This window comes from Sturnus vulgaris, chromosome 10 (assembly GCF_052056855.1).
Source record: "Sturnus vulgaris isolate bStuVul1 chromosome 10, bStuVul1.hap1, whole genome shotgun sequence".
NCBI classification, from domain to species: Eukaryota; Metazoa; Chordata; class Aves; order Passeriformes; family Sturnidae; genus Sturnus; species Sturnus vulgaris.
The window spans coordinates 6,401,391-6,429,150 of NC_142252.1; the positions used below are offsets into that span (position 1 = coordinate 6,401,391).

Consider the following 27,760-nt stretch of genomic DNA (forward strand, 5'->3'; position numbering starts at 1 on the left):
CAAGTAACAACAATTAAATATAAGGACATTTATCAATCTCTGTCTCTTCTATTTCTATTAATGTCATCATGTTCAAAACCTTACAGTTAATGGCTGAATTCTTCTAAGATTTCTTGTGGGAAGTTATGTGTGCTGATACTAACTTCAGAAAAGGATTAATGTGCACTGGAGTCAATAGCTCCTCTGTAAAAAACTTCTAAATATCCCCCTTCCTTTGTAAATTGCTCCTAACACTGAATCAGGAAAGGGAAAAGAAGTTCCTTTTGCTACAGAAACATCCAGCAGCAATAGCATATAGAACAACATCTACAGTTTCACAAAAAAGAGTGAATGGTGTGCTAAGCAGTGCAACTCAGAAAGTACTCAACAGGGCAAGGCTTGTCTGTGACTGCTTTAAAGCTTTTCGTTTTTAAATCTTGATCATTTGGCCTAATTCACTCTCCATTTTTTAAACAGCAACATAGTTAAGAAATATTGTGCCTTCCTCCATTACCTCCTGCAGCTTGATCTCATCTGGTTGGAGAATGCTGAGGACACCACTGTTCTGGACCTCAGGAAGATCTTGCCATAAGTTGAACCTGGAGTTGGAATTTCTCAGCAAATTGATTTGTGGTGGAGCTTTGTTTTCGATTGTACTCGTGGGTTCTGCTTCAGATGGAGTTTCCTCACTGGGTGAAGTCTCCTCAGGGTCTGTCTGTGAATCTTGCAATCGCCTGGTCTCAATCTCCTCGCGCGTAGATTTATCTCGATATTCCTGGTACAAGAGCCCTAGGAAGGAACATAACAGGTCTGAGAGGTTGCAACTGAACGAGATAGTAGAAAAGTATTGTGGGAAAGGACAATTGCTTTGCATTAGTTCACCTCAGCAGAGGTGAGAGATATCCCTTCCATGCAGAGTGAAAAGCCAATTATGGTATTCCTATTTCAGCCAGAAGTGGAAACTATAAATGGAAGGCCATTTCTAAATCTAAAGTGTTGTTAACAATCTGCTCTCACAAAACATTTAGTAACACAGTCAGATGAATCCATGATCACTCAGAAGACATAAAAGAAGCGATTTGTCAGGCTTTTAAATGTCTTTTAAACCTTGATTTTCTCTATTACTATGTTACAAGTTATATAAGTTGATATCTATGTTTAAGTGTGTATCTGGAAAAGTAACACTTTGAAAGAAATTTTAAAAGGAGCAATTTGATGTCCACAAAAATCCTTAATGAGGAAACACTGAGCTGCTGTTACTCGCATTGGACAGGTGAAGCTTTGAGACAACTAGCTGCAGTTACTAGGTCTGTTTTGGTATGGACCTCATGGTTAGCCTTGGACATGTTGCTTAAAATCTTGTTTTTCTTCTCAGTTTCTATGATGCTTGAAGATACAAAATTAACATCTCAAAGGTACCTATTTGCTGCAGCACTAAGGAACAGGCTCTGAGTTCACACCATGTGGCAGCACATCAATGACACCAGGTGTCTTCCAAGTTTCAATTACTAACTTCAGGTTTAGATGAAATTGCACAGAATTTCCCCCCACTCCGATATCAACGGACAACACAAAAAGGGTAGGAATCCTGAAGTTCATTGCCAATCTTTAGAACATCCTTTGTCCCTCTGAGGGCTTTCAAACTGTCCCATTTTTCTTTCTGAACCATCTGTAGGACCCAGAATTTTAATTGCTTGAATACGAAATGTAATTTAGAAGACATGTAAAGGCATGAGCACACTGAGTCACTTTCCTCCCTTAATGAAATTGAAGAAGCACAATCTACATTATTTCCCTTGGTTTATACTTGAATTGCACTGTAACATGAATGAATCAAGAGAAAAGCCTTTGATGTTAAAAAAAACCCATGCTAAATAATTTATTTTGTCTGAATCACTAGGGGTTAAAATTTATCTGGTCACATGTATTCAAGATATTTGATCTGAGATTCTGTGTATAATAATGTGAGAGACAATGGGATTAAAATTTGTCTAAGGCAGGCAGAAATGTAGATGTTGCTGCCTATTGAATCTCTGGACTAGTTTCAATGAGCTTCTGTACCAGTCACTGCTAAAACTATATAGGAAATAAGCTGGGGAAAGGCACAGGAACAAGCACAGCATTACTGCAGTCTGTGAATGTGCCCTGTTATCTGTTCTTCCTGGAAAGATGTTCGACACCAGATTAAAATAGCAGTAAGGGTAGCTGTGCCTAGGAAACCATAGAGTCTTCTGTTAGCTTCCTACACAATACTGAGCAGAGGAGACTTCCCCTGAAGTTTTGCATGCTGCTGCCACTTATGTAATTTCTCTCTGCATCAACTAGGTTAGGCTTTCCTAAGCATTTCAGGCTGTTTTTCACCATCAGGGAAGGTGCTGAGGATGTAGCAGGGTGGAAAGGATCCTTCAGGTATGTAGCAGAGAACCTGCTAAATTGGAGCTGCTTTTGGTGGTACTGATCCTATTGGTCAGCCTGTGCTCGAGGGCTTTGGGTTCTTTTTGCCCCATAGAGAGCAGGACAAGCTGGGAAGCAACATCCTGCAGCAGCGTGGGCAGTGTTTGACTCAAAGGAAAACACGCTGGGAAACTGAAGTGTAATCTTTTTTACTCAAATTGGAGATAATTATACTAGCAGTGTTTGACTGCAGGTATACAGCCATGTTCTGCTGCTGGCTCTGCCTTGCAAGTCAGAGGATGCTAAGGGGGATTTAGGGTCCCTTAGATCTGAAGAGCAGCCCTTTTTAAAAGATCCCCAAGATTATTTCACTCTTGCTTTTAAGGAAATAAACTCAGATAATGAAAGTTGGTTTGTTTCCAGGTTCCCTGACTGACCAGATAAGAGCTGTGGAGCCATCAGCGACAGGCAAAGCAAATACAGATGTGGAAAGATCTGACTGATGGAAAGCATCCACCACCAGAACTCAGCTGGAAATGACAGCAAGAGAGACTGGCTGAAGCTCTACCACAGAGAGCAATATGGGGAGAAAACAGAAAGGTGGTACAGAAGAAAGACAAAAGACAGATAAATGTTTAGGCAGAAGAGCAGGAAGAAATAAGGAGGGTTGTGCTAGCAAGGATAAAAGATGTTCCTGCTGTCTTGGGCCTAAGGGAGGGTCTACACATATGTTGGTAAAGAGGTTACAATGGGTAGAGAAATTATGTAGATAAGAGAGAGGGAGAGAACCCATGCCAAAACCTTGTCCAAATGGAACAGGAGATGGTCACAGCACAGGAGGGGTAACAGGTGCAAGGTCAAGGAAAAAGATTTTGACGTGTTGAAAGGACAACAATACATCTGGCAACTGACTGAATGTGTAGAAAAAAAGCTGAGATCAATAGCTGAATGTGACTCAGATGATATAATTATTTAGTAAATGCTTACGTTTAGTAAGTGAACAAGTACAAAATGTCAGAGACCTGTACAAGCTCCCTTCATTGCTTAATGTCCCAACTGTCCCTACTGTGACCTCGCTTGTGGTTAACCCTGTGGTCAGAGCATGAGTTTGGTGTTATCTGTTGACTTAAGTGTTTAAGGCTGATCTTCATAAGGCATGTTTACATAATTTTCATAGTACATAACAGACATTTCCTTCTTTGTTTATTCCATTTAATTTTGCTGTCACAGTCTCCCTTCCCAGCTCTATTAAAATCTGGGAGGGGAATTGAAAAACTAGTTACTAATTGTGGAAATCCTCACCTTAGAGAGTTAGCAGTGCTCATAAAGTAAACGTTATTGCATTGAAAGCTATGTAAAATCCCAGGAGGCCCAGAGAGGTTTTCTCTGAAATTCTCTGCTCCAGTTTCAGGCAAGGAGTCCACTAATGTCTCAAAAGCAGGAGGGAGGGAAAGGAGTGAGTGAGCTCCAGCCATTTGATGTAACATCTCTGGTGGGGATAAACATAACACCTCAGCTGGCCAAAACCCAGTCTCCTCCATAAAGGTGCAACAGACCTACTTTCAGTTACACTGATGTGTGCAGAGCTTTTACATAGCTCCTCTCTGATAAACAGCACATAAAAATATATATGAATGTAGTAACTGGGTTGCTCTGAGCTCCTGCTGGTTTAGTATTTTTATCTCACCTCTGAGGTGCACAGTCCCAGTAAACACTGTTTTCACACAGCTCCCTTGGTAGGTTAGTATCTACAGAGCCAAAAGCAGGTAACAGATCTGGCAACTCTCATGCAAATTGTTCACCACTTTACTCCAGGAGGCCCCAGACTCAGCTGGTTTGTCTGACAGATGTTGGCAGGCTGCTGGTTTCACACCAGCCTCCTTCTCCAGAACTGTCCCAGTTGCATCAGGTGTACCACGAATCAGCCTTGCATGCCACAGCCTGACACCAACAGCAGAGATAGCCTGAGAAGCCTTCTCATTCCTGCCAGGGAGGTTTGCATTGCTGCTCGCGAGAGTTATCTATTCAGTTTCCCATGCTAAGTGCTACATTCCTGCCCTCTAGATTCAAGTATGTTGATTCTATTTCCTGAAATTGAGCAGGAGTGTTTAAAAACAAAGCTTCGATATTCCCACCACAAAACCTGCCTCAGGGTGGGATTTAACTTCGCTGTTGATTAAATCCCTCTGAGGAATGTCACAATTCTGATGTGGGAAACCAAGAAATAAGCCGTGGAGGTCCTCTCTCCATCCCACAAAAGATAAGAAAAGAAAAGAGCATAAGAGCAAAAGCTTAACAGTCCTCTCCTCCATACCCATCCAGATAACCTCAACTTTGTCTTTTTAGAGACGACAAACGATAACTTACTCTTGTGTTGAAAGTGCTATGCCAGTGGCTGTTACACTGAATCGATGCAGAACATACAACTAATGTCCAAAAGGATGAATGAGAAAATACTTTAGTCCTATGCCTTATGGAGTATGCAAGATCATATTTTAGTAGAAAGTTTGGGGTAGCCTTAATGATGAATTATTTCGTAATCACAATAATAATTGTTATTTATGAACAAGGGTCAGGCTGTTCCGCGATAGCATTAATCCCCTGCCGAGCAACGTGCAAACCTGATGCCCTGAAAGATCTCAAAAAGCCACGGTGATGATGTTTTACACCAACGGTGGGGGCTTCCCAGCAAGGATAGGGAGTTGGGGTCCCGCAGCACAAGCCCTTACCCCGCCCTAGACTCGCCCCATCTCTGCAACGCTTGTCTTTAGCGCTGGGTTTGGGGGTTCAGGGGGCCGGCAGGTGCAGTCCGGCTGGGCTGAGGGGCACCTCTAGGGGCTGCTGTGCCGCCGTCGGCGCGGGGAGCGGGAGAAGCGGCGAAGTTGTGTGAGGGCGCAGCGGCAGCCGGACATCCCGCGGCTCCTTACCGATGTGCTCGATGAGGTTCCTCCAGGAGTCGGCCGTCATGGGGTGTGCGGGCGGTGCCTCGGCGGTGCCGGCGGCGGGGCTCTCCTCAGCGGTGGCGGGGTCCCTGCGGGGAGGCGGAGGCGCCCTCAGAGCAGCGGCGGGAAAGCGGCGGGAGAGCGGCCCTCACGCCCGCCCACGCGCCGCGCCCCCCGCCCTCAGCGCCCCCCTCACCTGCCGGGCTGTCCCACAGAGCCGTCCTGGTCGAGGGCGCAGGCGGCGCTGAGGGCCGCGGCCAGCAGCTCCATGGCGGGCGGCGGCAGGCGGCTGGCCAGCAGCTCCGGCGGCAGCGGCGGCGGCGGTGCGGGGCTGGGGGAGCCCGGGCGGTTGCCACGGTAACTGGGGTAGGAAGGCAGCAGCCTACACGGGAGGGAGACGGGACTTGCAGCCGCCCCCGGGGCGCCCCCGCAGCCCGCCCCCCCGGCCCTCTGAGCCCTCAAGCCCCCTCAGAGCCTCTCTAGTCTCTTCAGAGTCTCTCCTCAGACACCCCCTTCTCCCAAACCGCCCCCATGGCTCTCCCCTAAAATCTCTAGACAGCTTCCTCAAATCCCCTCAGAGCCTCCCCTCAGACCTCCCGTCAGGCATCCCCAGGGGCTCTCCATCCAAATCCTCTCAGAACGCCCTCAGAGCCTCCCCTAAGACTCTCCTTGAAGCCTCCCCACAGAATTTTCCCAGAGACCCCCTCAAAATCCCCTCAGAGCCTCCCCGCGGGCTTCCACCAGCTTCCACCTCAGAGCCCCCCTAGCCCCTTGCAGCCCCTCTCCTCGTTCTCAGATTTCCTCCGAGGCACTGCGGAGTCCTGCCAAATCCCGGCGGAGTTCCCTCAGCCTTCCCCAAATCCGTCCTGAGACACCTCGAAACCCAGCAGTTCGCAGCCCCGCTCCCTTGGAGCCCTTACAGCTCCCGCCTGACCCCTGAGTTGCCCTCCCCCTAGACCCTCTCAACACCACCAAAATCTTTTCTGAGCCCCCGCAGACCCCTCACGTGTTGTGTGGTTCCCCTCCTCCCTAGACTCCCCTCTCAGAGTCCCCCACCCCAGTCCCGGTACCCCTGCCCGCAGAGTTCTCCTCAGCCCCCCGGTCCCCCTCCAGCTCCAGCGCAGGTCCCTCCTCCGCCGGGAGGCTGACTCCCTCCTCCCCAAGGGCCCCGCCGAAAGGCAGCAATCCCTGTCCCCGAGACCCCTCACCTTCACAGGCCCCCCTACCTCCATCCCCCCCGAGCTCCTCCAGAAGGGCTTCTTCCCTCGGTGCAGGGAAGCTCTTTTCTCCGTTCGCTCCCTCCCTCCCCAGCAAGGCACCCTCCCTCAGCGAGCACCCACACACCCCATCCCACCTCATGCCACAGCCCCTCTCTTCCATGCACGGCCACCCCACAGCGGGAGGGATCTTGCCCCACACTGACCTCCCGTCCCTCAGCCCCGGGGCGCAGCGCTGCCCCCCATCCCCTGCACCTCTCTGCTTAGGCGTGGATGGCACCGCCTTGGAGGGAGGAAAGGGGGTGGCAGAAGGGGGTTCTCCTGAACTGCTTCCAGATCTGGTGCATATGGTGCATTTCTTCTCCAGGAGTGAAACCCTGAGATGGAGGAATGTAACTGGGAAACTCAGCCTAATCCCTCCTGCCGGGAAGCGCACTCCTAATTACCCCACAGGATTGGCTGCTATTCGCCTCTCCTTCTCCGGCAGGGCTTCGCACCCGCTCGGTCATTTCCCTCATCTCCCCTTTCTTAGCGTCGCTGCTTCCATAAGGATATATTCCCTCGTTTAGGAAGTAAGTATCTCAGTACTCAGTAATCTATATCTGTCATTGTTCAGGTAATTGTTTTTCTGCCTCAGGGATAAATCCTCTTGAGCTCCAGAGTACGGTTACACCCTCGCATCAATTCAAGTGCTTGTGGACAGGTTGGGTGCAGCTCTTCACCACACGTTAATAACCCTCAGCAAAAAAAAAAAAAGTCATCTGCACCACATTGCAACTGAGGAGTAAACAGAGGGAAAATGCTCCTCTATTCCTTGTGCTTGCTCTCTCCCTGTTGCATAAATTACCGTGTGTTTTTTTTCTATATGTGATAAAGTAATTTATGCAACAACATAAAATCCACGTGTTGGTCTGTATGTGTAAAATGGCTTATTTTAATCATTTTTATATTGGTTTTGCTAAATTATAGGATAGCTTTTAATCAGCACATGACCATACGTCCAGAGAAACTCCTTCAGCTTATGTGAACTAGATCTAGATCTGGCACACTCGAGAGCTCAGTTGTTAAGTCATTAAGAAGCAGAACGGGAAAGAAAAACAGCTGGAAATGTCATTGAGGGCTCAGAGAGGGCTGCAAAGTGGGGTCCTTGTCCTCCAGTCACAGACCAGGAGGTCAGAAGAACCAGGCAACTGAAAGGAAATACCACGGTGAGGGTGAGAGCTGGAGCCTGTGTTGTACTTACAGAGGAGGATGAGAGCCTGGGAGCTGTGGCTGAGATTGTCACTGGATAGATGGTCAGTATGGGTTATCATCCATTAAACACTGGGGATTAGGGGGTTGGGGGAGCCAGGTGAGTGAGGGGGTGGCCAAAACCTTGTGGAAAGGATAAAGCAGCAACAACTATCTGAAGCTCATTTTTTTGCTGGCTTGTTGCCAGGGCAAGAATATTGTCAAGGGTTTTAGAGAGTGGGTAGGCTTCTAAAAAGCTTCTTTCTTAGAAAAAGGGAGCCTCTTCATTACCCTGAAATCTGGAAAATCAGATATGCTGTTTACTGTTTTCTCAAGGGAAGGACCAAGAGCAGTGAGTTCTCTCTAGTATGCAAAGTGAAATCAGTGTATAAGCTCTTAACTGATGCTACTAGAATTAACATCTATATAAATATAATTTTTGGATGTATTAACTAAAAAAAATTAAATCTTTTAGAAGTATGCTTAAAGAGTTTAACAGATTCCTAACCCTTCACATTGCTTCACTCTCAAGGGTTAAATCTGTTGGAAATTGAAATTTCTTCTTAGAAAAATGTTTGGGCCATGTTATGAAAAACATTCAGAAATAGAAAGCATCTTCTCATGATCCCAAAACTGCTAATTTGATCCTGCCTGTCTTCCCTTCTCCTTCACTTTTTCCAACATAATTTTACTTTTGGTCTGAGATGAAAACTTGAAAATATCACAGAAAGCAGTAATGATAATAAACCCAGTAGAAGCTCTGAAGAGTTGAAACACCAGCTAGGAGTGAAATGCCCCCTGTGATCGTGGCAGGCCCAGCTTGTGTCTCAGAGAGCTGTTATACTGTGTAGCAATGACCAGCACTCTACTCTTCCTTCCTTTAGGACTGTTTCTTTTTTAATTGTAATTTGATCTTTTAAAGATGTTGTATTTTCTTCCTTCCCAGCCTTATTCTTATACTTCCCATTGATATACGGAGAATATCCATAAACAAAACAAGTGCCTGAGAAATACTTTTTCTCCCAACTGAGGTGACAGAGTGTTCCCAGCACTCATGGGACTGGATCAAAAAAATTATATTTAGCAAGAAGGAGATATTTTTGTCCTACAAAATTTGCTGGCATTTTCTTAGTCTTGCTTTTCTGTTTGGGGACAAAACAGAAAGCTTTTGAAGTTTGGCATGGAAACTAAAGGCAGACAAACAAGTGATTCTGTCACAGTGGTCTGGCAACTGGGATCTTCATGCTGGGCGTGGGGGATCCAGGTTGGAGTCAGAGATGAGTTATTCCCTTGAATCCCACATGTTACTGCCTGTTCCAGATTTCTACCTCTGCTTTTCTGCCAGCACTCACTCAAGCTTATTCCATTCACAGTAAACAGGTCTGGGCAGCTAAACTCTTGAAAAATGATTTTTTTCTCATAGAACTAGATCTACGTGTGTATTGTCTAACTACAGAGTGAGCTCAAAGCCAGTGCCAACAGAGCAGTGGATAATTTTTCACTTCTGTGAAATGGCAGGCTCAGGCCTGGAGAGGTTCCTACTCCATCTAATCTTAAACCTGAGGTAGCAGTTTAGAGGCGGTGTACTTTTTTCTCTCATTGTGACAACAAGCAATTTGATCCAGAGCCTAAAGAGTTTTTCCTCAGTTACCAAAATCAGTAGAAACTCATGATGACAAACCAGTTTTCTCACCAAAATCCCTTTAATTAATCCTAAAATTCCTTGTCTAGTTGTAGGGGGAAAAGAAAGGACCTGACTACTAGAACAATATACATTAAAGCCCTGTAATATCCTCCCACAGCACTGTAGAAGCAGTGCTGTGTGCCCCCTGCTCTTGTTGGTGGCAGAAGCCATGCAATGCCCCAACAAACCAAATCCCAGTTTTGTCTCTAGAACTCTTAGGGTCTCTGTAACTCTTAGGGTCTGCAAGCATAATGGCACTGGAAAGTATACTCTATTGACATGGAGCATGACCATGGTTCAGCTCCCTGCAGACAAAGGGAAGGGGGTTTGAGCTTGTATATGTTCTGCAAAGAATGGCTTCTGTTGTTGCAGACTGTTTCCAGCTTCACTGTACTGCTGCTGGAAAAGATTTTAAATACTGGCTGACCTGGTCCATGTTGTGTTAAAAATGTGATGATTGATGAGAGTTTATAATTAGTTTATCACAATTATCTCATTTAATTTACACTTGAGGGATGAATTCTCAATCTTGATTTGTATTTGCAGGCACTAGTAATTTTGAAAAATGAGTAATCATTTGAATTAAGACTTATTATGTGTATTTCAACTCAAAAGCAATCTTTAGAATAAAGCTGTGCAAAGAGCTTGTTTTCGAATGGAATTGAAATGCATTTTCTAAATGTTGTCTTATAGCCATTTTTAGAAATTAGATCTCCTCTTCTAGAAACTAAAAAGAGGCAGCCCAGCAGATCTTATTCATGAAAAATTCCCCAAACCCTTCTAGTCAGTGGGAGTTTCACACCAAGAAAGGCCACAAGATGAGGTAAGAAGCACTTTTTAAATCTGAGCTAACCAAATTATTGAGAAGTGTGAAGTTACTAATAGATTTGAATGTTATACCTAGTCAAGGACTTTTTCATACCTCAGTTTCATTCAGGTTCCCTCTGTTCATGTGTATTTTTTAACAGTGATTTTGGTAATCAGTATGTCTGGGCACTTTCTATTCCTGGTTTTTAACTTTTTAATGGTAGACAAGTGGAAATTCTCATCCCTAGTATTCTTAGATCCTAAAGGCTAAGAACATATTTGTTCTTCTGAAGCTCCTTAAGCTTTCTTCAAAACATCTTAGTTATGTCTGTTGGGACTGGCAGCCTTACCAATAACTAAAAATGGTCAGAAATTCCATTTATGAGATCTTTATGTGCTTCTAAACTTTGATGCTCATAATCATCAGGGTTACACTTTTACTTACTGACCATCTGTCAGAGACAATTTATTTTTATATATATTTTTTAAATTAACCATTTATTAGACTTAGGAAAATATTATTGGATCCCTATTAAAGGAAAACAGAAATCCTGTTGTTCTCTTCTTCAAGAAACTTTGCTCTCTGTTGATATGCAAAATGAAATTCTGGGGTTGCAAGGGTTTTATCTTTTCCACACTCATGAAAATCCATAGAATTATAGGCCCTTTTCCACTGTCCACAATATTAGACTTAGATTTAAGCACCTAAAGTTCCTGAACTCCTGGCCATGGAGAGAATGTGTATTGTGCTGAGGGCTGAGAGAATTTCTGGTATTGTAGCTGTAAAAGCTGCCTGGGCCAGATCTAGGCATTGTGAATAAAGGCCATTTCTGTGATTAGCACAATGAGAAAACAACTTGACTGAAAAACAGAAGGAAGAAGACTCAAGTATGGAGAGAAAGAGGTCTACTTCTGGACCAGGGAACTGCTATGAAGAGAGGAACTCACCCACAGCTGGATGTTTCAGGAAATGGTGAATTGGAAAAGACTGTAAAATTTGGCACTGGAGCTAGGAGGAGGGGTGGGTTACTAAGATTGTATAAGGAACCAAATGGTGAAGAGCCTGTGGACCAAAACGATACAGAGATACGAGCCACAGAGGGGGAAGTAAGAGGAATGTGTCTAGGAAATAGTAGACTAAGAAAACTATGTGGGGAATTACAGGTTGAAACTGATAGAAAAGGAGTGAAACAAAGAGATTGATGGAGAACTTGGGGGTCAGGGCATGTCCACATGAAACAGATCAGATTGGGAGACCTGGAGGGCAAAGCCTGTAATTGTACAGTTATGAAAATATAAGTGGGCTGAAAACCTGGCAAGCAGAGATTGGGTGGAACAGGTGGGCAGGCTGGGATTGGGATCTTCATTGGCTATATGCTGGAAGGATGCTTATTAGAATTATGTATGTTATTGCTTGCTATTCTGGGTGATCCCGTGGAATATGAGATTTTGACAGTAATGACATTTTAATACCTACAGTGGCTATTTTTACTGAAAATGTATTGGTTTTTAAAATACTTCTCCCTGTAAATATCATTGCTCTTAGACCTTTTAGGATGCAGACTGCACAAAAAGAGGGATAGAAAAAAAATATCTATTTATCTGTCTCTGAAAGAACAAAAATTTGTTGTAGACCAACAAAATTTAAAGATTGGTCAACAAAGGTTTGCACCAGCTATTTCCGACTTCACCACTTGCAAATTGAAGCACCATTGGCAGCATAAAGAGGAGGTAACTTTAAGAAATGTATTTCAGAAGTAGAAGGAAACTTGGTCAAGTATGGTGTAAGTCCTTCTACAATCCGGGTTCCAGACTCTCCAGAGGCTTTTCCTGCTCTTCTGGTTAAATCAGGCTATAAAAGCAGTGCCCTCTGCTGCCCAGGATCGAGAGTGCTGGGCTAAAGGATACTAACCCCAGCTCACATGAGCACCCTTCAGAGTGCTGTGCTATTTCACATGTGTACTGCTTCTCTCTAATACATGTGTCTGCAGGAATTGAAACAAGTTAGATTCCCTCTTGCTGCTGGAGGTGACTATTTGTATTCATTGTTGTAGTACTTCCATTCTTTGAACTCAGATCAAATGTGATCAAAGGGTTTTTAGTTTTTTTGTTTATCTGAGTTGGAGGTTTCATAAGCAGTGTAAAGAAAGAGTTTACTCTGCACTGGTAGACCAATGGCCTCCATGAGCTTTGCAAAGTGAAATTTCACACTGTGTTTCTCTTCCAGTGTATCTTCTGTGACGGCTTTCTATGATCTCTGCACAACTGCTGCCACAACAGAGCTGGAAGGACTGATCCCAGCATGAAAAAGCAGCTTTTCATGAGTTCAGCTCCTTCCAGGGCTTTGGATCTGGTTACTCTGGGAAGCAGGAGCTGTGCTAGAAGCTCAGCACTGGGATGCTCAGGGTATCTTATGCATGGCCCATGGCCATCTAGAGTTTGGAATACCACCAATAATGTTTGAGGACATCTTGTGTTCAGACATCCATGTTCTGAGATCAGTGAATTACTCTACTGTTCTCAGGGCTTTGAAAGACATGTAGATTCAAATCAAAATCCTATCTGAGTATAATGCAGATGACAATTCCTTTTCCTGAGCTCTTTACTATGTTTCCCCAGCTGTGTTTACTTCCTGCCCTGAATTATGTAGCATGGCTATATGTGAAATGACATCCTTGCCTGTGGAGAACCCATTTGTATCAGACCTTCTGGTTATCTTCATGCAATGAAAAGGGATTGTGACTGCCCAGCACTAGTATTTATGTGGTTGCTGTAGAATGCTTCTGAATGAGAAGAGATGCAGCACTGCTGCCCCTCAGGACTGTTGTGATCCACTCTTGAGAATGTCCCAATCCTGGTCAGAGGCAACTGTACTGTATCTTTTGCAGAACTGCTAGCTTCTGCTTTCAGAAGAATAGTTAGCTGGCAGGCACCAGATTTATTCTTTTGGGGAGAAACTAAATGTATTTCTTGAGGCCAGCAATAATATTTTAAATGTCTTATCTACATAATGACCACTTTTTCCAAATAGAAGTGAGGTACTATTGATTACTCCAAATAATAGCAATTTTTTTAGGCTCTTGCAGGCTTTCCCAATGCAGATTTCTAGTGGTTCTCCTATAAATTGCAACTGATTTTTGGAGAAGGAAAGAGGACATGGGTTGAATTTGAGCTGGAACTTTGGTCTCATTCTCTGTTAAATCTCTATGCTCGGTTTCAAGAGATGCCACTCAGCAAGACTGCCTGCTTTTAGCAGACACATGACTTAGAACCTGTACTGACCTGCCAGGCTCTGTGCACAGCAGTATCTTTGATAAAACTAACTTCTAGCACAGGCTCATTGTTTCCAGCTCCAGGGAGAATCAGAAATTGCACATTTCAGAGCTGCCTAAGTGCCAGTGTCAGGATGTCAGACTGACAGTGATGATTATGCCCCAAGGAAAAGAAGACAGATGGGTTTGACATCGCAGCAGACTGTGGCTGTCTAGTTTCATATGCTTAGTTTATGGCCAAGGGGCAATCAATTTTAGCCAAGACAATTAATTTATTTAAATCCAACTTGATATTTGGCTAAAATTGTTCTGTTGGAGTCCTCTCCATAAGGAAAGGTGCCTGGGAAACCACTCTGTATTATCCCAACACAACTGGTCTCAGTAATTCGGACCAGACGGTGCAGCAGAATGCATGCACCCTTAAAGGACAAATGCTTACTGCTTCCAACTTGATCTACAATAGGAGAAAATATCTCACAGTTATACACACAGGAGGTGAGTAGCTGGAGAAGGAGTTTGGGAGAAAACTTCAGTTATATTTGAAAATGTAGGGATAGGTAGCTGCTCCACTCTCTGCCTAGCTGCAGTGGCAAGAGAGCAGGAGTGAGGGCAGATTTATGGGATGTATGTAAATTTCTGAGTTGTGGGACTAGGGTATTCTGCTGGACCTTTGTTGTTGAGGGATTTAATCCAAAAAGGACTACCTCACTGAAAGCCTCTGTTGCTTATCAGTTCTTTAAAGTAAACAGCAAACAAAAAGTCGGGATACTTTAGAAAAAAATTTTGTAGCTACTTCTTCAGCTATAAAATCCCGTTTTCCATGCAGGATTGTGTAACAGGCTTCAGGAGAGCTCTCTATGCAGGCCAAGAATGGGATTACCCTGATGTTGGGATGTTCCATAAAGAAATGCCCACAGGCATTCGTTATTCTCAAGGAACTGCTTAAGGAAGTTTGCCCAGTTTGCTAACACTGCTGAGTGACCCTGTGTCACATTCCCCTTTTTTCCATCTTCCCCACTGTCTTCTTGTTCTCCCTTTTTCCTTCACTCTCTTCCCCAAACCCACATTGATAAGACCCTTTTACCACCATGCTAATACTCTACTGTATAAGTCACTAAGACTGAAAGCAACACCACAAGTCAAGGTGAGAAGGCATGGATCAGAGCTACAGCTTAGTCCAGCTGTCCTTCCCAAAAGAAGCACTCTCACTCTGACACCACTCTGACTACTTTTCAGGGAAGGCATGGGAACCTCCTTACCTTTGGATCAATAATTCATCTAATGTTGTTGGATCAGAATTTGCTGGAGATGGTGATCCCTTATGAGATAAAACATTCAGAGGTTCTTTGATGGGCTCATAGTTTTTGAGTGAACCTGTGATATAAGAGAAAGCCAAGAGGGTGTTAAAACAATAATTTTCTTAATTTACCTTTACTGTATGTAAAGGCAAACACCAAAGGCAACACGAAGACCACAAGACACAAAGGTGGTTACATTTTAGCTTTGATTTTCAAGCAAGACCAAAGTGTCATCTGCCTCTATAGTGCAAATGCAGCTGAGAAAAGATGAAGTTGGATTTAGAGTAGTTTTTATGTATGGGCGTAGCACTCCCACCACCGCAGGCTGGGTCCCAACATGAGTGATTTTCAGTGCCATTATTTAAGCAGAAAATGTTCAGCTGTGTGTATGCCTGTGCATGCCAATATTTGGTTTCCCAAATCAAGGCTTCATTACTGCTCTGCTTTCAGGTACATGGTAGATGTTCAGTTTACTATATAAATCAAGGTTAGATTTGGTGAGAGAGGAGCTTTACTTTTAATTGCTTCTCCAGTTTCCCTCAGATGAACCACTGATTCTTTCACAGGGAATCAAAGTTGCATTAAGTCCAAGGCTTACTACTGCAGTAGTTGGCAGGAGAGGATGCATCTCACTTTTCAAATTAAATCTCCCATTGTTTGAGGCTTGTTGATAAATGGCCTTGCTGTTTTTTATTAGAAATATTTTGGTCTAAGTCATGATTCTGTTTGTCCTTAACACTGGTGACAGCACAGTCAGGTCAGTGCTCTGACTGAAGCAGGCCTCTAATGCACCTTTTTAATTAATTTTCAGAGGGAAGGGATGACATCCAGAATTTTAAAACTTCCTAAAATAGAGCCAAGGCCTTATCAAACAGTAGTTTGAGTTATTAATTTTGAATAGTTTAAACACTTTATCCTTCCACAAAAGAAGATTGCTTTAAAAAAAAACCAAACCCAAAAATTCTTTTTCCAGTTAAAGAAAAGCATCAATTACGTTTTACAGCTCCTAGGCTATAAGCCAAAGCTAGGCTGATGCTAAAGGTGCCTGCCTATATGGAAGCCCTTCCCTCAGCTGGATTTAGATAATTTAATTTTTTTTCTGTGATCTCATTTCTTGAGTTTTTATTTTTCTCATTTTTTAAATCCTACTCTCTTTTCTGTCTCTTCCTGTCTTCTTGCCTTCCCCTTTCCTCCCCTCCAGTTGTTCCCTGAGCAAAATGAGAACAGGTTAACATTTGAGCTTGAGTCACATTCTTGGATAGCTGCTGTTCAAATGGGTTGGAAGGCAATATAAAATAGCTCACCCATTTCTTGCTTCCATGCATGTCAGCAAATGCTGTCAGAAGTTCCTGCTACAAATGAGGCTGGTTTAGAAGCACCCGCTGTCCAGTTTCAGGGAGAGGGAATGGATTTAGGGAAGTAGAGAGACAGAGAGAACAGAAATGCTGCTTACACAATCCTAGCTGAATTTAAAGGCCGCAGCTCTGACGAGGACTTGCTACAGTTACCTTGGCGAAAGAACTATTGCTCCTAGCCCAGGTCTTGCTGTGCAGACCGGAGAAGAGACACCTTCCCAGTGTGTCTTGCTGAACACTTGCAGGCATGGAAGGAAAAGCCCTGTTTGGAACCGATCCTGTTTCAGTAGCGGTAATACAGGGAGAGGAGTGGCAGAGAAGCACAGGTCAGCCTCGTGGATGCTCTAATGAATTGCTAAGAGAGAAGCTCTTATCTTAGCTTGTCCTTCCTCAATGACACTGGCCAGACATAAGACGTCCTGATGCCGTGATGCTGCAGGTCTATGAAAAGTCCTTGTGTGCTGGTGCTGCTGCAGGTAGCAGGGGTGAGGACCTCCTCGGCAGCTGTGGGGACGCTGTGACACCCCGGAGCAGGAGGGAAGGCGGGTCTATGCTGTGCGAGCTCTGCAGCAGGGCTCTGGGAGGCAGGGGGAGGGTGGCTCTGCTCTGGTCCGGTCTGCGCCCGCAGGGTGGAGAGCCGCTCTGCTCTGGCATAGGCAACACTGTTTATCCACAAACTTCATTGCAACAGTAGCAGAATATTAAACAGGAGCTCTTTGCGGCGGTCTGCTTGGAAACTTGGAGAAACGACGGAATTTTCCTTCTGTCCATGCCACAGGGTTGAATGGACCTTTATACTGCTGAAATAGCATGGCTCCCTTGGCGAGGCAGGCAGGACACACCTATTTTCTTGGGGACATTTCCCACACCCCTTTTATTTGGAGGGTGGAGGATGTCTGTTCTTTTTTTTTTTTTTTTTCCTTAAGGAACTTGATCTACTTTCAGAAGCTGAAGAGGTGACTGCTACATAACAAAGCAATAGCTTTCAGCGGTTTGCACAGCAGTGGAACATACACATGTGGTGTATCATTTTGATTCATACAGCCACCCAAAGTTCATAGTCCAGTGCATTGATTCTTTTAGATTATAACCTGAAGATAGCATAGGTAACTTTGCTGTGAAGGAGTTTTAAAATTCAGTTTCTCGAAGTACCTGGGAGATGGAAGCAAAGGGCATTTTCTACGTTCCCAGTTCCAGGTCTCTGCCATTTAGGACTTAGATTAAAACCACTTCCATTTCCTTCATGCAGCCCTGTTTCCAGTGCTTCTCAGTGTGTTGCAGTAGCTCATTTCCTGGCTCTCTTCATTTCTCCTATCATTCTCTTGCTTCTTTCACAGACATCTGCTCAGATGAGGTTCCAGCTCTGGAACCTGAAAGATGTCTGGTTCCAGCCTAGTCTTTCAGTCATGCTCTGTACTGTTCATACTCAGGGAAAGCCAACTCATTCCTTTCCTACTGAAGCCATGGCTGAATGCATGTATATTCTGGATGGTGTTCCTGTTATTTCAGCCTCCTTGTTTAAAGGGAGCCTAGGTGCTTCTTACAGCTCTCTTCAGTGCAAAATGCAAGCTTTCACAGAAATTCTTTTTCCTCCCTCATAAGGAACAATTGCAAATTCCTCTGGTTTTGCTGTTTTCTGTACTTTTGAATATGTCATTTCTGTATGCTAAATAAGTCCCTACTTCATTGACAGCTTCACGTCGTTCTCTAAGTTATTTTATCTCTTTCAGAGCAGAGGGGTGGCAGTGCAGAGCCCCACATATGTTTAGATTCTCTGTCATTAAGTCTCTTTAAACATCCAACCATTTTACATTTCCAAGCTGAGAAAAGAAGGATGGTACTCCTCTGCCCTCTATATTGTAGGTCAGGGGTGTTCTGTTATGTGCTGACTGCTGAGCTGCTTTCTATCTTCCTGTCCTTCTGTTCTATTGACTCCTCTAGTTCCTAATCTTATAGGAAAAAGAAGCATAATGCTGTTGGGTCAGTACTCACCTGTAGCATGCTGCATGTGCATTGCTTCTCTTGAAGTCTTTCTTTTCCCTCTGTTTGGCAGCCTCATGGATCTGTAGTACCTGGAGTTTCTTTGAATAGCAATGTATTGTGTGTGCAAATCCCCCTCGTGCGTCACTGGGTTAGCGCCTGCTGATTCTTCCTCACCTTCAGAGACTGAACCTGACTCTCTTAGGACCTGCTGAGAATGGCCCTGCCAGAGCCCACCAGTGGAGAGCCTGTGGGTGGCTTCTCTCCCATGCTCGTCCATGGCTTCCAGAGCTTGTCTCTATGGCAACTGAGGCAGTGGATCAGCGGCAGAGCAGCAGAAGACAGGTAGCCTCCACAACTCCATCAGCTTTCTCTGAATTAGAGCTGGAGACAGTCAAAACAGAATGTAACAGGAGAAGAGAGAACAAAGTTCTGGTTAGTTCACAGGCCAAAGTCCATCATCTGTTTAGGCTAACAGGAACTTTACAAAACTTTTCATTGGAGATCATTCTGAAGTCATCACCTTACAAGTCACCACCTTATTTTGACGTCATGAAGATTGCTTTGATATGCTCATAATTGTCGTTCCCTGACATATGACAGATGTTACTGGAAAAATGTTGTATTTGGGTTTGATATTACTGGTCGATTTAGAGTGTATAACAGATAGTGGCTATGTCTTCTTTTATGAGAGTGAAAATGTTACAGAATAGTAGATAAAAGCCAGAGAGAAAGGTCTGTAAATCTGTCTATTATCTGTGTACTTCTCCTTGTAATAGAAGAATCAATGCCTTTTACAGGGCTGGGTACCTTCTAATACTTATCAACAGCACTCACTCCTGCCATGCAGGTAAGTGAAGAAAAATCCATAACTGTTGAGCATGAAGGTAGAAGAGACAAGAATATATAGTGCAGAGGCTTGATTTGCTTACCCAGACTTCCCCTCAAGTGCCAGTGTACCTCCTCATTGACACAGGAACTTCAGCACAAAAATCCTCAGCTCTGTGTATCAGTCTGTGGACTAGGACTCCCAAGAATCTTTGGGAGGCACATAATAGCAAAATGTCAGTTGAACCTTCAGCCTTTGTAGGACTGGGTAAAATGTGAACGGATTACTTAAGCATTCTCTTTGCTGAATTCTTTCAGCTGTCAAAGTTTTTCTGAGTACATAACATGATTTTGTGACTGATGGGGCTGTCATGAGTAGTAGAAAGAGATGGTGTATAGGAAATGTGAATATAAAATTGACAGCAGGCTGAGAGAAAGGCATAAAACTGTGATGTGGATTAGTTAGATGCTGTTTTAAGAAGTCACATGTATCACTGGTTTATTATGTTACAATATATCCAAGACACAAGGTAGCTTAGAAAGTAGATGTTTTCAATTTTTTGTGGGTCTTCGGCAATCTCTGTGAACTCGTGTTCTACAGACATTTCCCACGCTTGTCCCTGGGGTAACTCCAGCAGGCCCTGGGACATCAGGGACAGCTGGGACATAATCTGTGAATCCTCTGCTTTCCAATAATTTTGAAAGTACTGATTTATCCTTATAAAGAGAAGGTCACTCCCTGAACTCATGCACTGGACATGAGCTTCTTGGCTCTACAGGAGAGAAAGTCTGCTTTCTTCTTTCATAACCTGAACCACAGCATACAGCTCTAAATTTGGATCCTGACTTCACTTCTGCCTTTTGGACTGTTTGGAACTATGATGGTTGCCCTGGGACTGTTTCCAGAGTTAATGGAAGTGTATGAAGGACCTATTTGTTGCTGGTGGTGTTAAGCTTGGTTTGTAAACTACTCTGAGGTACAGAGATTCACTAAGCCTGTTTCTTCTTCTGTGGGTGTGTGAAACAACGGAATAAAAACAGCTGCTGTTGGAGACAGTTTGAAAAAAAATAAGAGGCTATTTCTTTTCCTGTGCCTTTCTGTCCCAAGACTAGAGCCCCAAAGGCTTGATCCTTGCAACTGTGATGGAAGTATGTCTTCTAATTGGACTATAATTAATGTTACAGCTGTAATCCTACTTAACCCCACGCTCTAACAGTTGCTAAATTTTTATTTATTTCTCTTCTATAGACTATTTTATGCCTTGGCACTCGAGGAAATGAACCTGTAACAATCTCCTCTACATCAAAGTTCCTCTGTGCTTCAGGTGGCCACCCTTTGTCCATGTGACTCAAACTGAGGCCTGTTTCTCTCATGACCTTCGCAAAGCTGACGTAGATTGCAAGGCTTTGCAAATTGCTGCTGTTGTTTTATTGAAAAAGTGGATAAAGTTTTCACAGGAGCTGCTCACCAGTTAGGAGTAGTTTCAAAACCATTAAATGTTTGAAGGGATCATTAGGCAAAGAGATGCACATGTGTGCATGGAGAAGACTATTTTCCCCTTTCACCTACCTGGTGAATGAGAGTACATGGATGTCGCTGTTGGGCTTTTACAAAGATCCTTGGCAGAGAAGAAGCCCCCTGTATGGCCAGATGAAACTCAGCTGGGTTACTCAAAAACTTAACTATGTGTTCAGTACCCGTGGCAAACCTGTGAGCTTATCTTTGCCAGATACTCCTTTTGTTCATCAGAGGAGTGAAGGGTGGCTGTCCTGAAAAACTAACTTGCTTCCAGGTTATCAAACCGTCCCTAACAAATAAGATCCTTGACCAGAAGCAAAGATAGCAATGGATGAGAGAGAGACTTTCATGTTTTCTAGGAGGGGCAGAGGGGGCACTCGCTTAGTGTGGTGGTTATAAACAATATATACTGTTTTTTACTTTCTTCAGTGAAGAATTCAAGAACAGAATGCATTTCTGAAGTCAAAACTTCTGATTTCAAAATTGATACTCTAAGAAAGTATTGAGAAACCATTTACTAATATGTCAATCAAATAGTTCTGACTTTCCCAGTTTTTTAGGTGCAGGAAAAAACTAGGGATAATTTAAAGGATGCATTCCAATTTACTATTACATTTTTCTGGTAACTGTCAAACTATTCAATGACAGAGAATGGCTCAAGCACATGTGGACCTTGACTACCCCTGTCTGACTGTTTGTAGAGAATTTTTGAAGAAGGTATTAATCTCTGATAGTCAGAGGTAGGTGAGTACCAGGTCTTTAGTCAGGACTATCCCCTCCCAAGTATATTCACATGCTACCTTGAAATCACATGGTTTGAGTCACCACCCACCTGAATGTGCTTTGCAAGCAAACACTTCCCCAGAGCTCATAGAGACCAAAGTAGCAGTCTGTAGGGAAAAGGGAAAGATGACAACAGTGAAGCCAGCAAGTGATGCACATACAGCAACACTAGAAATATGCGTTTTGACTCACACATAATCCAGCCTCCAGGAATTTGACTGTATAGAAATTTTACTTGCTTATGTAAAAACCTGGCATTTACCAGCAAATGTCATGAATTTGTACAAGAACAGCTGAATTCAGGCATGTTGGACAAGATGCTGATACAAGCTGTAAACGGGACTTAGGTTCCTAGAACAGTGTGGACCTGGACCCATGGATGTGTGTAGGAAACAGGGAGCACTGCTGCCTCTGGGAGGGTGGGACCGGAGCTGTTTTCAAGGCATGGGCTGCCTGTGGTTGTGACTACTGTATAAAAAGAGAGGACTTAGAGGGATATGGAAGGTATCAGATGTATCAAAGGTGTACGAAGTGTAACTTCTGTTAACTTGTTAGGGCTAATCAAAGATAAGGATACTTTTAGTAGCAGAAGCTGCAGACTGAAAGCTGAGATTGCAGCTGTGCCGACCTGCAGGTATTTCAAATGGGTTTATTATGGGCAGTTTGATGGGGGAGTCTGGAGCAGGAGCTACAGTCTGGCACCAGTTGAGCATCTCTCCCTCATCCCACGACATGCCAGGCAGGCACAGCTAAACGAGTCGTGGCAGAGGCAGACTGTGTGGTCTGTCACTGGTGGCAGCTCCGGTGGGCATCAGTAGCAGAGGGAGCTGCTGGGGGCTGGCAGCCCTGGAAAGCCAAGCTGGCTGCCTCAGCTGTTGCTGAGACAGGAGGGGTGCAAGTGGTGTCTGAGCTGCTGGAAAGAGCCACCTCCTTCCCTGCCAAACCTGGTGCTCCACACACCCTGGCCCCTCTCTCAGCAGCAGTTTTCCAGAGCTCCAGCACAGCAGAGCAGGCAGCTGGATCATGGATTCTTTGCCTCCCTAGTACTCTGCTGTCCTGGATAATGGGCTATTTTGGTATGTCTGGTGCTGGTCCTGATCTGACAGCCTGTGTCCCTGGGAGAACTTTTTCTGCGCTCTCTCTTCCACTGCCACAAAGCAATCATTTGTGTGGGACTTATTTGTCTCCCTGCTCTTAGCCTTCCCCCTGATGGAAGGGATGTGGCTCTCCTTGCTGGTGAATCCAGTCCTTCAACAATTTCCTAATTCCTCTCTAAAGTGGGAAGGTGTAACACTGAAAAGTGTTAAGTACTGGAATAAGGAAGTTAACACAAGGATTTTGAAATGAAAGCTGCTCAATTTGCTGATATTATACAATGCTGTTGCCCAGCCTGGAATTGTTTAATTAATATTAGAGACAGACTGAAATCTCCAGCTATGTAACTCAAGGATGTTTCAAAGCAGAATATAACAGTTATGAATACAATTTGACTGATTGATTTGCCTATATAGGGACATGCAGTCACAGAAAAATTGCCCTTGTCTGACTGTATAATGTGTCCCTACTACCACCAGGAATAAAGATAACAGTATTGATGTGTCCGAGTGTCCACTCAAATTATGCAGGTGAGTGCTCTCAGCACACAGGGCAATGAGCCCCTACTCAGAGTTACCTAGTGCTGTGTTAGTTTTGCCATCAACTCAAATCCATCCATGGCTGGATGCCCCTTTAAATGACATCTATCTCCCCATCATTTTGGTTTGGGGCTCAATGCAGGAATTACTGTCTTGGCTGTAGTATGTTTGTACTGTGGAAAGGCAGAAAATATTATAATCTTTTCTTCCTTTTTATGTGTTGAAGTTGTTTCAAGTGTAAAATCCCTACTAATGACTCATCTGGAAGGTTTTGCATGCTGAATATAGGGATACACCTTTCATGTATATTTGATGAACCAGATAGAGCTCTTTTAAGACAAAATTTTGACTTCAAGCCCTTATAAATAACATGGCTCCTGTAATATTTTTTCTTTAAATACTGTCTAAATGTACATGCAAATGCCAATTTAGCTGCATCTTAACAGTTTCATTTTAAAATGCTTTTCTTAAAGTCTTGTGCAAACCAAAACCAAACCTCTGTTTCCCACTAGAAACAGTCCCCAATTACATCCCTGCTCGTCTGTTAGGCAGTGACTTTTCTCAATCTTACTTGGTTTTAATTGGAGTGGAATGTCATCTCTAAATTCTTTCACTCATGATAATGAGGCAAACCCAGCTCTGCTGGTATGCAGCACAGTCCAAAATCCAGAGCAGGCCTTACTCATCGGCAGTCGCTCTTGCTCATGCGGGTGCCAAACCCTTAAGGAGTGCCACATGCAAGAGGACCCTGACAGAGAGTCTGGGGCTCTGCACAAGCTCAGGCCTGCATTTGCATCGGGAGATATTTCTGTCTGAGTCAGGGGAATAGTAACACCCACAGACTCAGCCCTAGGCTCTGGCAGATTTAGCTCTCAGCAGATGCAGCTATGAATTCATTTAGCCTCATCAGTGGTTGAGGTGAAGGCACAGACTTGAAGCTAGTGTGAGTGTGGTGTTCCCACGTGTCCTGCTGAGCCACCCCTGCTCCAGGGGGACCAACTTCCAGCAGAAGGATGAACAGGCATGGTAACATCTTACCCTAAAGCTGTCACCACCCTCAGCTGCCTGACTACACAAATATTTATATTTTCGTTATTCCTGGTTGAGATCACCATCCTTGGAAGTGTTTATAGTCCTGACATTTTCTATTAGGTGGTGGCAAAAGACAGTTAAGTTCACGTTCCTGTCCAGAGCAAGGTATATAACAAAGGAATTCCAACTATTTAGGTGCAAGGCTAAGATATTATTTGATTAAGGCACAGAGGTGGAGACAAACAGGTGGAACATGAGAACGGACTGACCAGAGAATAAGACATGGACCAAAGAGATTCACAGCAAAAGCCAGAGAAAATTAGACAATAAGTTTGGAAATGCTGGCTGAAAGAATATCAAAGAGTTTGACCCCACATGTTTCCAGAAATTAAACATTTTGTACTTATATTGTAAATAAGATTGAATTCTATAACCAGACTTAACAGAATCATACTACAACCAGTCCGATTTTGAGATAGTCTTTCAGCTGAGGAAGCTAACATAATGGTTCTATTGCCATGATTTAGTGCTGATACCTTATTTATAGCTAGCAAAACCAAGACAGAATTATAGAGTTCATCACAATTTTGTGACAAAAAAACTATTTTGTCTTGCACATATGTTACAGAGAACCTGTTTTAGAAACACTTCAGAGACTAAAAATAAATACATTGGCCCCATATAATAAATCCTCCAAACCATGTGCTTTAGAAACTCTAAGACCAAGTGAATGGGGATGGAGAGAGAAACCAGTATATTTAAAGTGGCTAAAAATGACTCAAATGTTCTTGCTAGATCTAAAAATGTTTCTGGAATTAAGTCCAGCATTGTGGGTAGTTTTATGCATAAAGGTAAGCCATGTGTCCACAGGACCACCAAATAAGTGTGTTCTACAAATGTTATAACACATGACAGAAGACGATACACGCCTTCATACAATTCCCTCTGCATGAAACACTACTTTGTGTAAATTAACTCCTATATATCAATATATACTTAATAAATAACACTAAAAAGCTGCATATTTTTCTGCTGCAGCATGGTTTATTTTTCTTACTGTTTACTGATTGTTTATGATTCAAGAACAATTACCTACAAAGATGTGTTTTCTTATATGCCACTATTAATTGTCATCCCTGCTCACTCAGCGAGTGGTCCAGCCCTATCCCATTTAATTCCATGCGCCCCTGGGTCTCATGTAGTAGATGTAGCCATGGGCAACAGCTAAGGTGTTGAAGAATTTTGCCTCTGGAGCTATATTACATATGTGTCTATGTACATATATACACATATATAAGCACACACTTTCTCTCCAGCTGTGTAGAAGGAGTCAACCTCTTTTTAAAATCATACAGAAGCGCACAAGTGGAAATCTACAAACTCTTCTGATTTTTATTATAAAACTAATAAACCAAAAATCTGACCTTATTTCTATTCCTTTCCTTAGATTATTACTCATGCAATGGAGAAAACACATCTTTGCTTGAAGATTTCGAGAGAGTCCTGAGAAGTAAAATGCATAAAACTCATCCTTGTGACATCACTGATATCTCTCTACTAACAAGAGCTCCTGCCTCTAGAGGAAGCCCCCTTTCCTTCTTCTTGTTGTTTATGAAATGTTCTTGCCATTGATGCCATCCCATTCCTTATTTCTGCTGAGAAGATACTAGTGAGATTGTTGCTAAGTAGCTGTGGTTGAAAACACATGAGGTTTTCCAGGCTTATCTCTGGAAGGTAAGTGAATAATTAAAAACCAAATCATTGCATCTCCCAGGCTGGAGGTAGTGCACAATTATCAGCTCATGGCTTAGGGGCAAATCGCAGGATGCAGCGTCAAAGCAGGAGATACTTATGTACTCTGCAAGAATGCACACAGGAAGGCTCTCAGCAGTCTGCCTGATGATCTCTTCTGTTTTGCAGGACTGCACGTGGGAGTTGCTAGTCCTTGTTCCTTTTTGTTTGTTCTGTTTGGGCTGTGTGAAGCCTTCTAGCCACGGAATGTGTATGCAATGCAGAACTTACTTAAAAAACTTAAAGGACTAAAGTATAGAAGCTTTAGTCTCTGATGAAATGATTTAGTAAAAAACATAGTAGGAGAAATAATATCTAGGCCATAATGACTTGCTGAAAGCAGAGGTTTAGTAATCCTAGGACACTTGGAAAAGGAGGATTAACAGATGTCTTGGTTGAAGCTTTTCAAGACAGACTCATTAGTAAGAAGACAGGCCAAGTGTCCCTTGGGCAGACAAGACCTCTGCTGCTCTTGGGGAAAAATATAATGATGCCCACTTCTATTTCTAGATTTGCTGGTTGTATATTAGACACTTGTTATGGAAGAAATGAGCATGGGTGGTTGTTTGAACTGCAGAGAGGTAAGAATTCATAGAGTTTTTCATTTGAAAGCTTCCATACAGAAGCAGGGAAAGAGAAGGCTAATTTTACTGATCAAGAAACAGTAGAGCTCTCACTTTTTTCTCCCTCAGTGTTTATTGGGTGGAGGTCTAAGGAGTGCCTGTTTGGTGAATCTGCTTGCAAATGTGTAGCTGCAAGGGAGCCAGAAGTCACTAAGACATCAGAATCCTGTTAGGCTGGTTACTGCTAGTTTGAAAAGCTGGACAGGTTTGGAGTGCTGCTATGCCATGCTATCCTTGTCAACTGCATCAAGCTAATTTCAGCTAATTTCAAACATGACATAAGCTGATTCTGTTCTTACAGCCTGTTACTCTGACTGCATGGGTCCTCAGTAACTCAGGAAAAGCACTTGATAACACAACTCTGAAAAATCATTAGCAAACAGCATTGACTGATGCAAACTTCCCCTTCAGAATGGCCGTTTTTAGACCCTGGTGGGAAGAGAAGCTTGCTGGATTGCAGCTCCCAGTGCAGAGCAGAGCAGCCTCTTCTCTCTCAGCACTGGGGGACTAGCCCAGGGCTTAGGCAATCAACCCCAAGCCTTCCCCACTTGCTTCTAATTTGCCAGCTGCAGCACTAGCCAGCATGACAATATAGAAAATGAGGGACATGTGCAATGCTCTGGATGCGTGTGTATCCACAGGGAGTCTCCATCTTCTTGTCAAATTAGTGCCATGGTGTCTGCAACTGCAATTCTGCAGCTTACTTTACCCGAGCACTGGGAAAGGTTGGCAAAACTTTCCCTTCTGGATCTTTCCTTCTAACAGCAGTTTTTACCCTCCTCTTCTTTCCCAATTTTTAAGCACAGAAAGAGGAAGGCTGGGATGAGGGTAGTTAATCTCATGGCTGTGGCATGGGATCGGGTTCTGGGAGAGAAGAAGAAATTTCTTAGCTCTACTGCAGTTCCCTGGGCAATCTTGAGCATGTCAGTCTTAGTTCCCCATCTCTGGACTGGATGCAGTATATTATAGTTTGTGAATACTCCTGCATTTTTCTATAGTCATTTTACTTCTGAGTTACTTGAGCAGGAGCTCTATGTAAGTGCAAGAGCATGACATGAGATAACCTGATGTGTTCAAAAGAACTCTGGAACACACTGCAATTAATGGAAAAAATGAACTAGTTTGAATATTTTCTTGGTTTTGGTTATTTTTCATTTGATATTTTTTGCATTTCAGTCCTCAAGTGAAAAGCAAGGATCTTTTCTAGATTTCTAGTTCCTCAGTGGCCCTGTTGTTCTTTTTAAGTTTTATTTGAGCTGACTGCAATTGCTCCTAAAAAGGCTTCTTGTTTTAGGAATTGCTCCCTCTTGGAACAGCAAAGTCCAAGTTTTGCAGATTGAGTAACCTGCTTGACCTGATTTTTCATAGGCATCTGTTTCCAATATGATTTCG

General features: G+C 43.5%; 2 protein-coding genes across 8 annotated transcripts in view; one reads left to right on the forward strand and one right to left on the reverse strand.

Annotated features, from left to right (window-relative positions):
- The window catches only part of NGEF (neuronal guanine nucleotide exchange factor), a 36,674-nt gene extending 18,236 nt beyond the window's left edge, over positions 1 to 18,438 (reverse strand). Inside the window, exons 1-5 of one of the 3 annotated variants that reach the window (XM_014879522.2) lie at positions 18,171 to 18,438; positions 14,785 to 14,899; positions 5,512 to 5,697; positions 5,301 to 5,404; positions 494 to 768 (exon numbers count right to left, since the gene is read on the reverse strand). In XM_014879522.2, the coding sequence (XP_014735008.1) occupies positions 494 to 768; positions 5,301 to 5,404; positions 5,512 to 5,697; positions 14,785 to 14,899; positions 18,171 to 18,438 (948 nt within the window). Of the gene's footprint in view, positions 1 to 493; positions 769 to 5,300; positions 5,405 to 5,511; positions 5,698 to 6,541; positions 6,603 to 6,738; positions 6,925 to 14,784; positions 14,900 to 18,170 lie in introns of those variants that run through there. The other 2 variants (XM_088170659.1, XM_088170660.1) reach the window with 2 other exon arrangements.
- NEU2 (neuraminidase 2) overlaps positions 6,965 to 27,760 on the forward strand; it is a 35,982-nt gene continuing 15,186 nt past the window's right edge. Inside the window, exons 1-3 of one of the 5 annotated variants that reach the window (XM_088170663.1) lie at positions 18,366 to 18,503; positions 18,959 to 19,008; positions 25,402 to 25,688. In XM_088170663.1, coding sequence (XP_088026789.1) covers positions 25,660 to 25,688 — 29 coding nt within the window. In that variant the 5' untranslated portion in view covers positions 18,366 to 18,503; positions 18,959 to 19,008; positions 25,402 to 25,659. Of the gene's footprint in view, positions 7,105 to 7,432; positions 7,828 to 10,139; positions 10,270 to 18,365; positions 18,504 to 18,958; positions 19,009 to 25,401; positions 25,689 to 27,760 lie in introns of those variants that run through there. The other 4 variants (XM_014879524.2, XM_088170667.1, XM_088170661.1 and 1 more) reach the window with 4 other exon arrangements.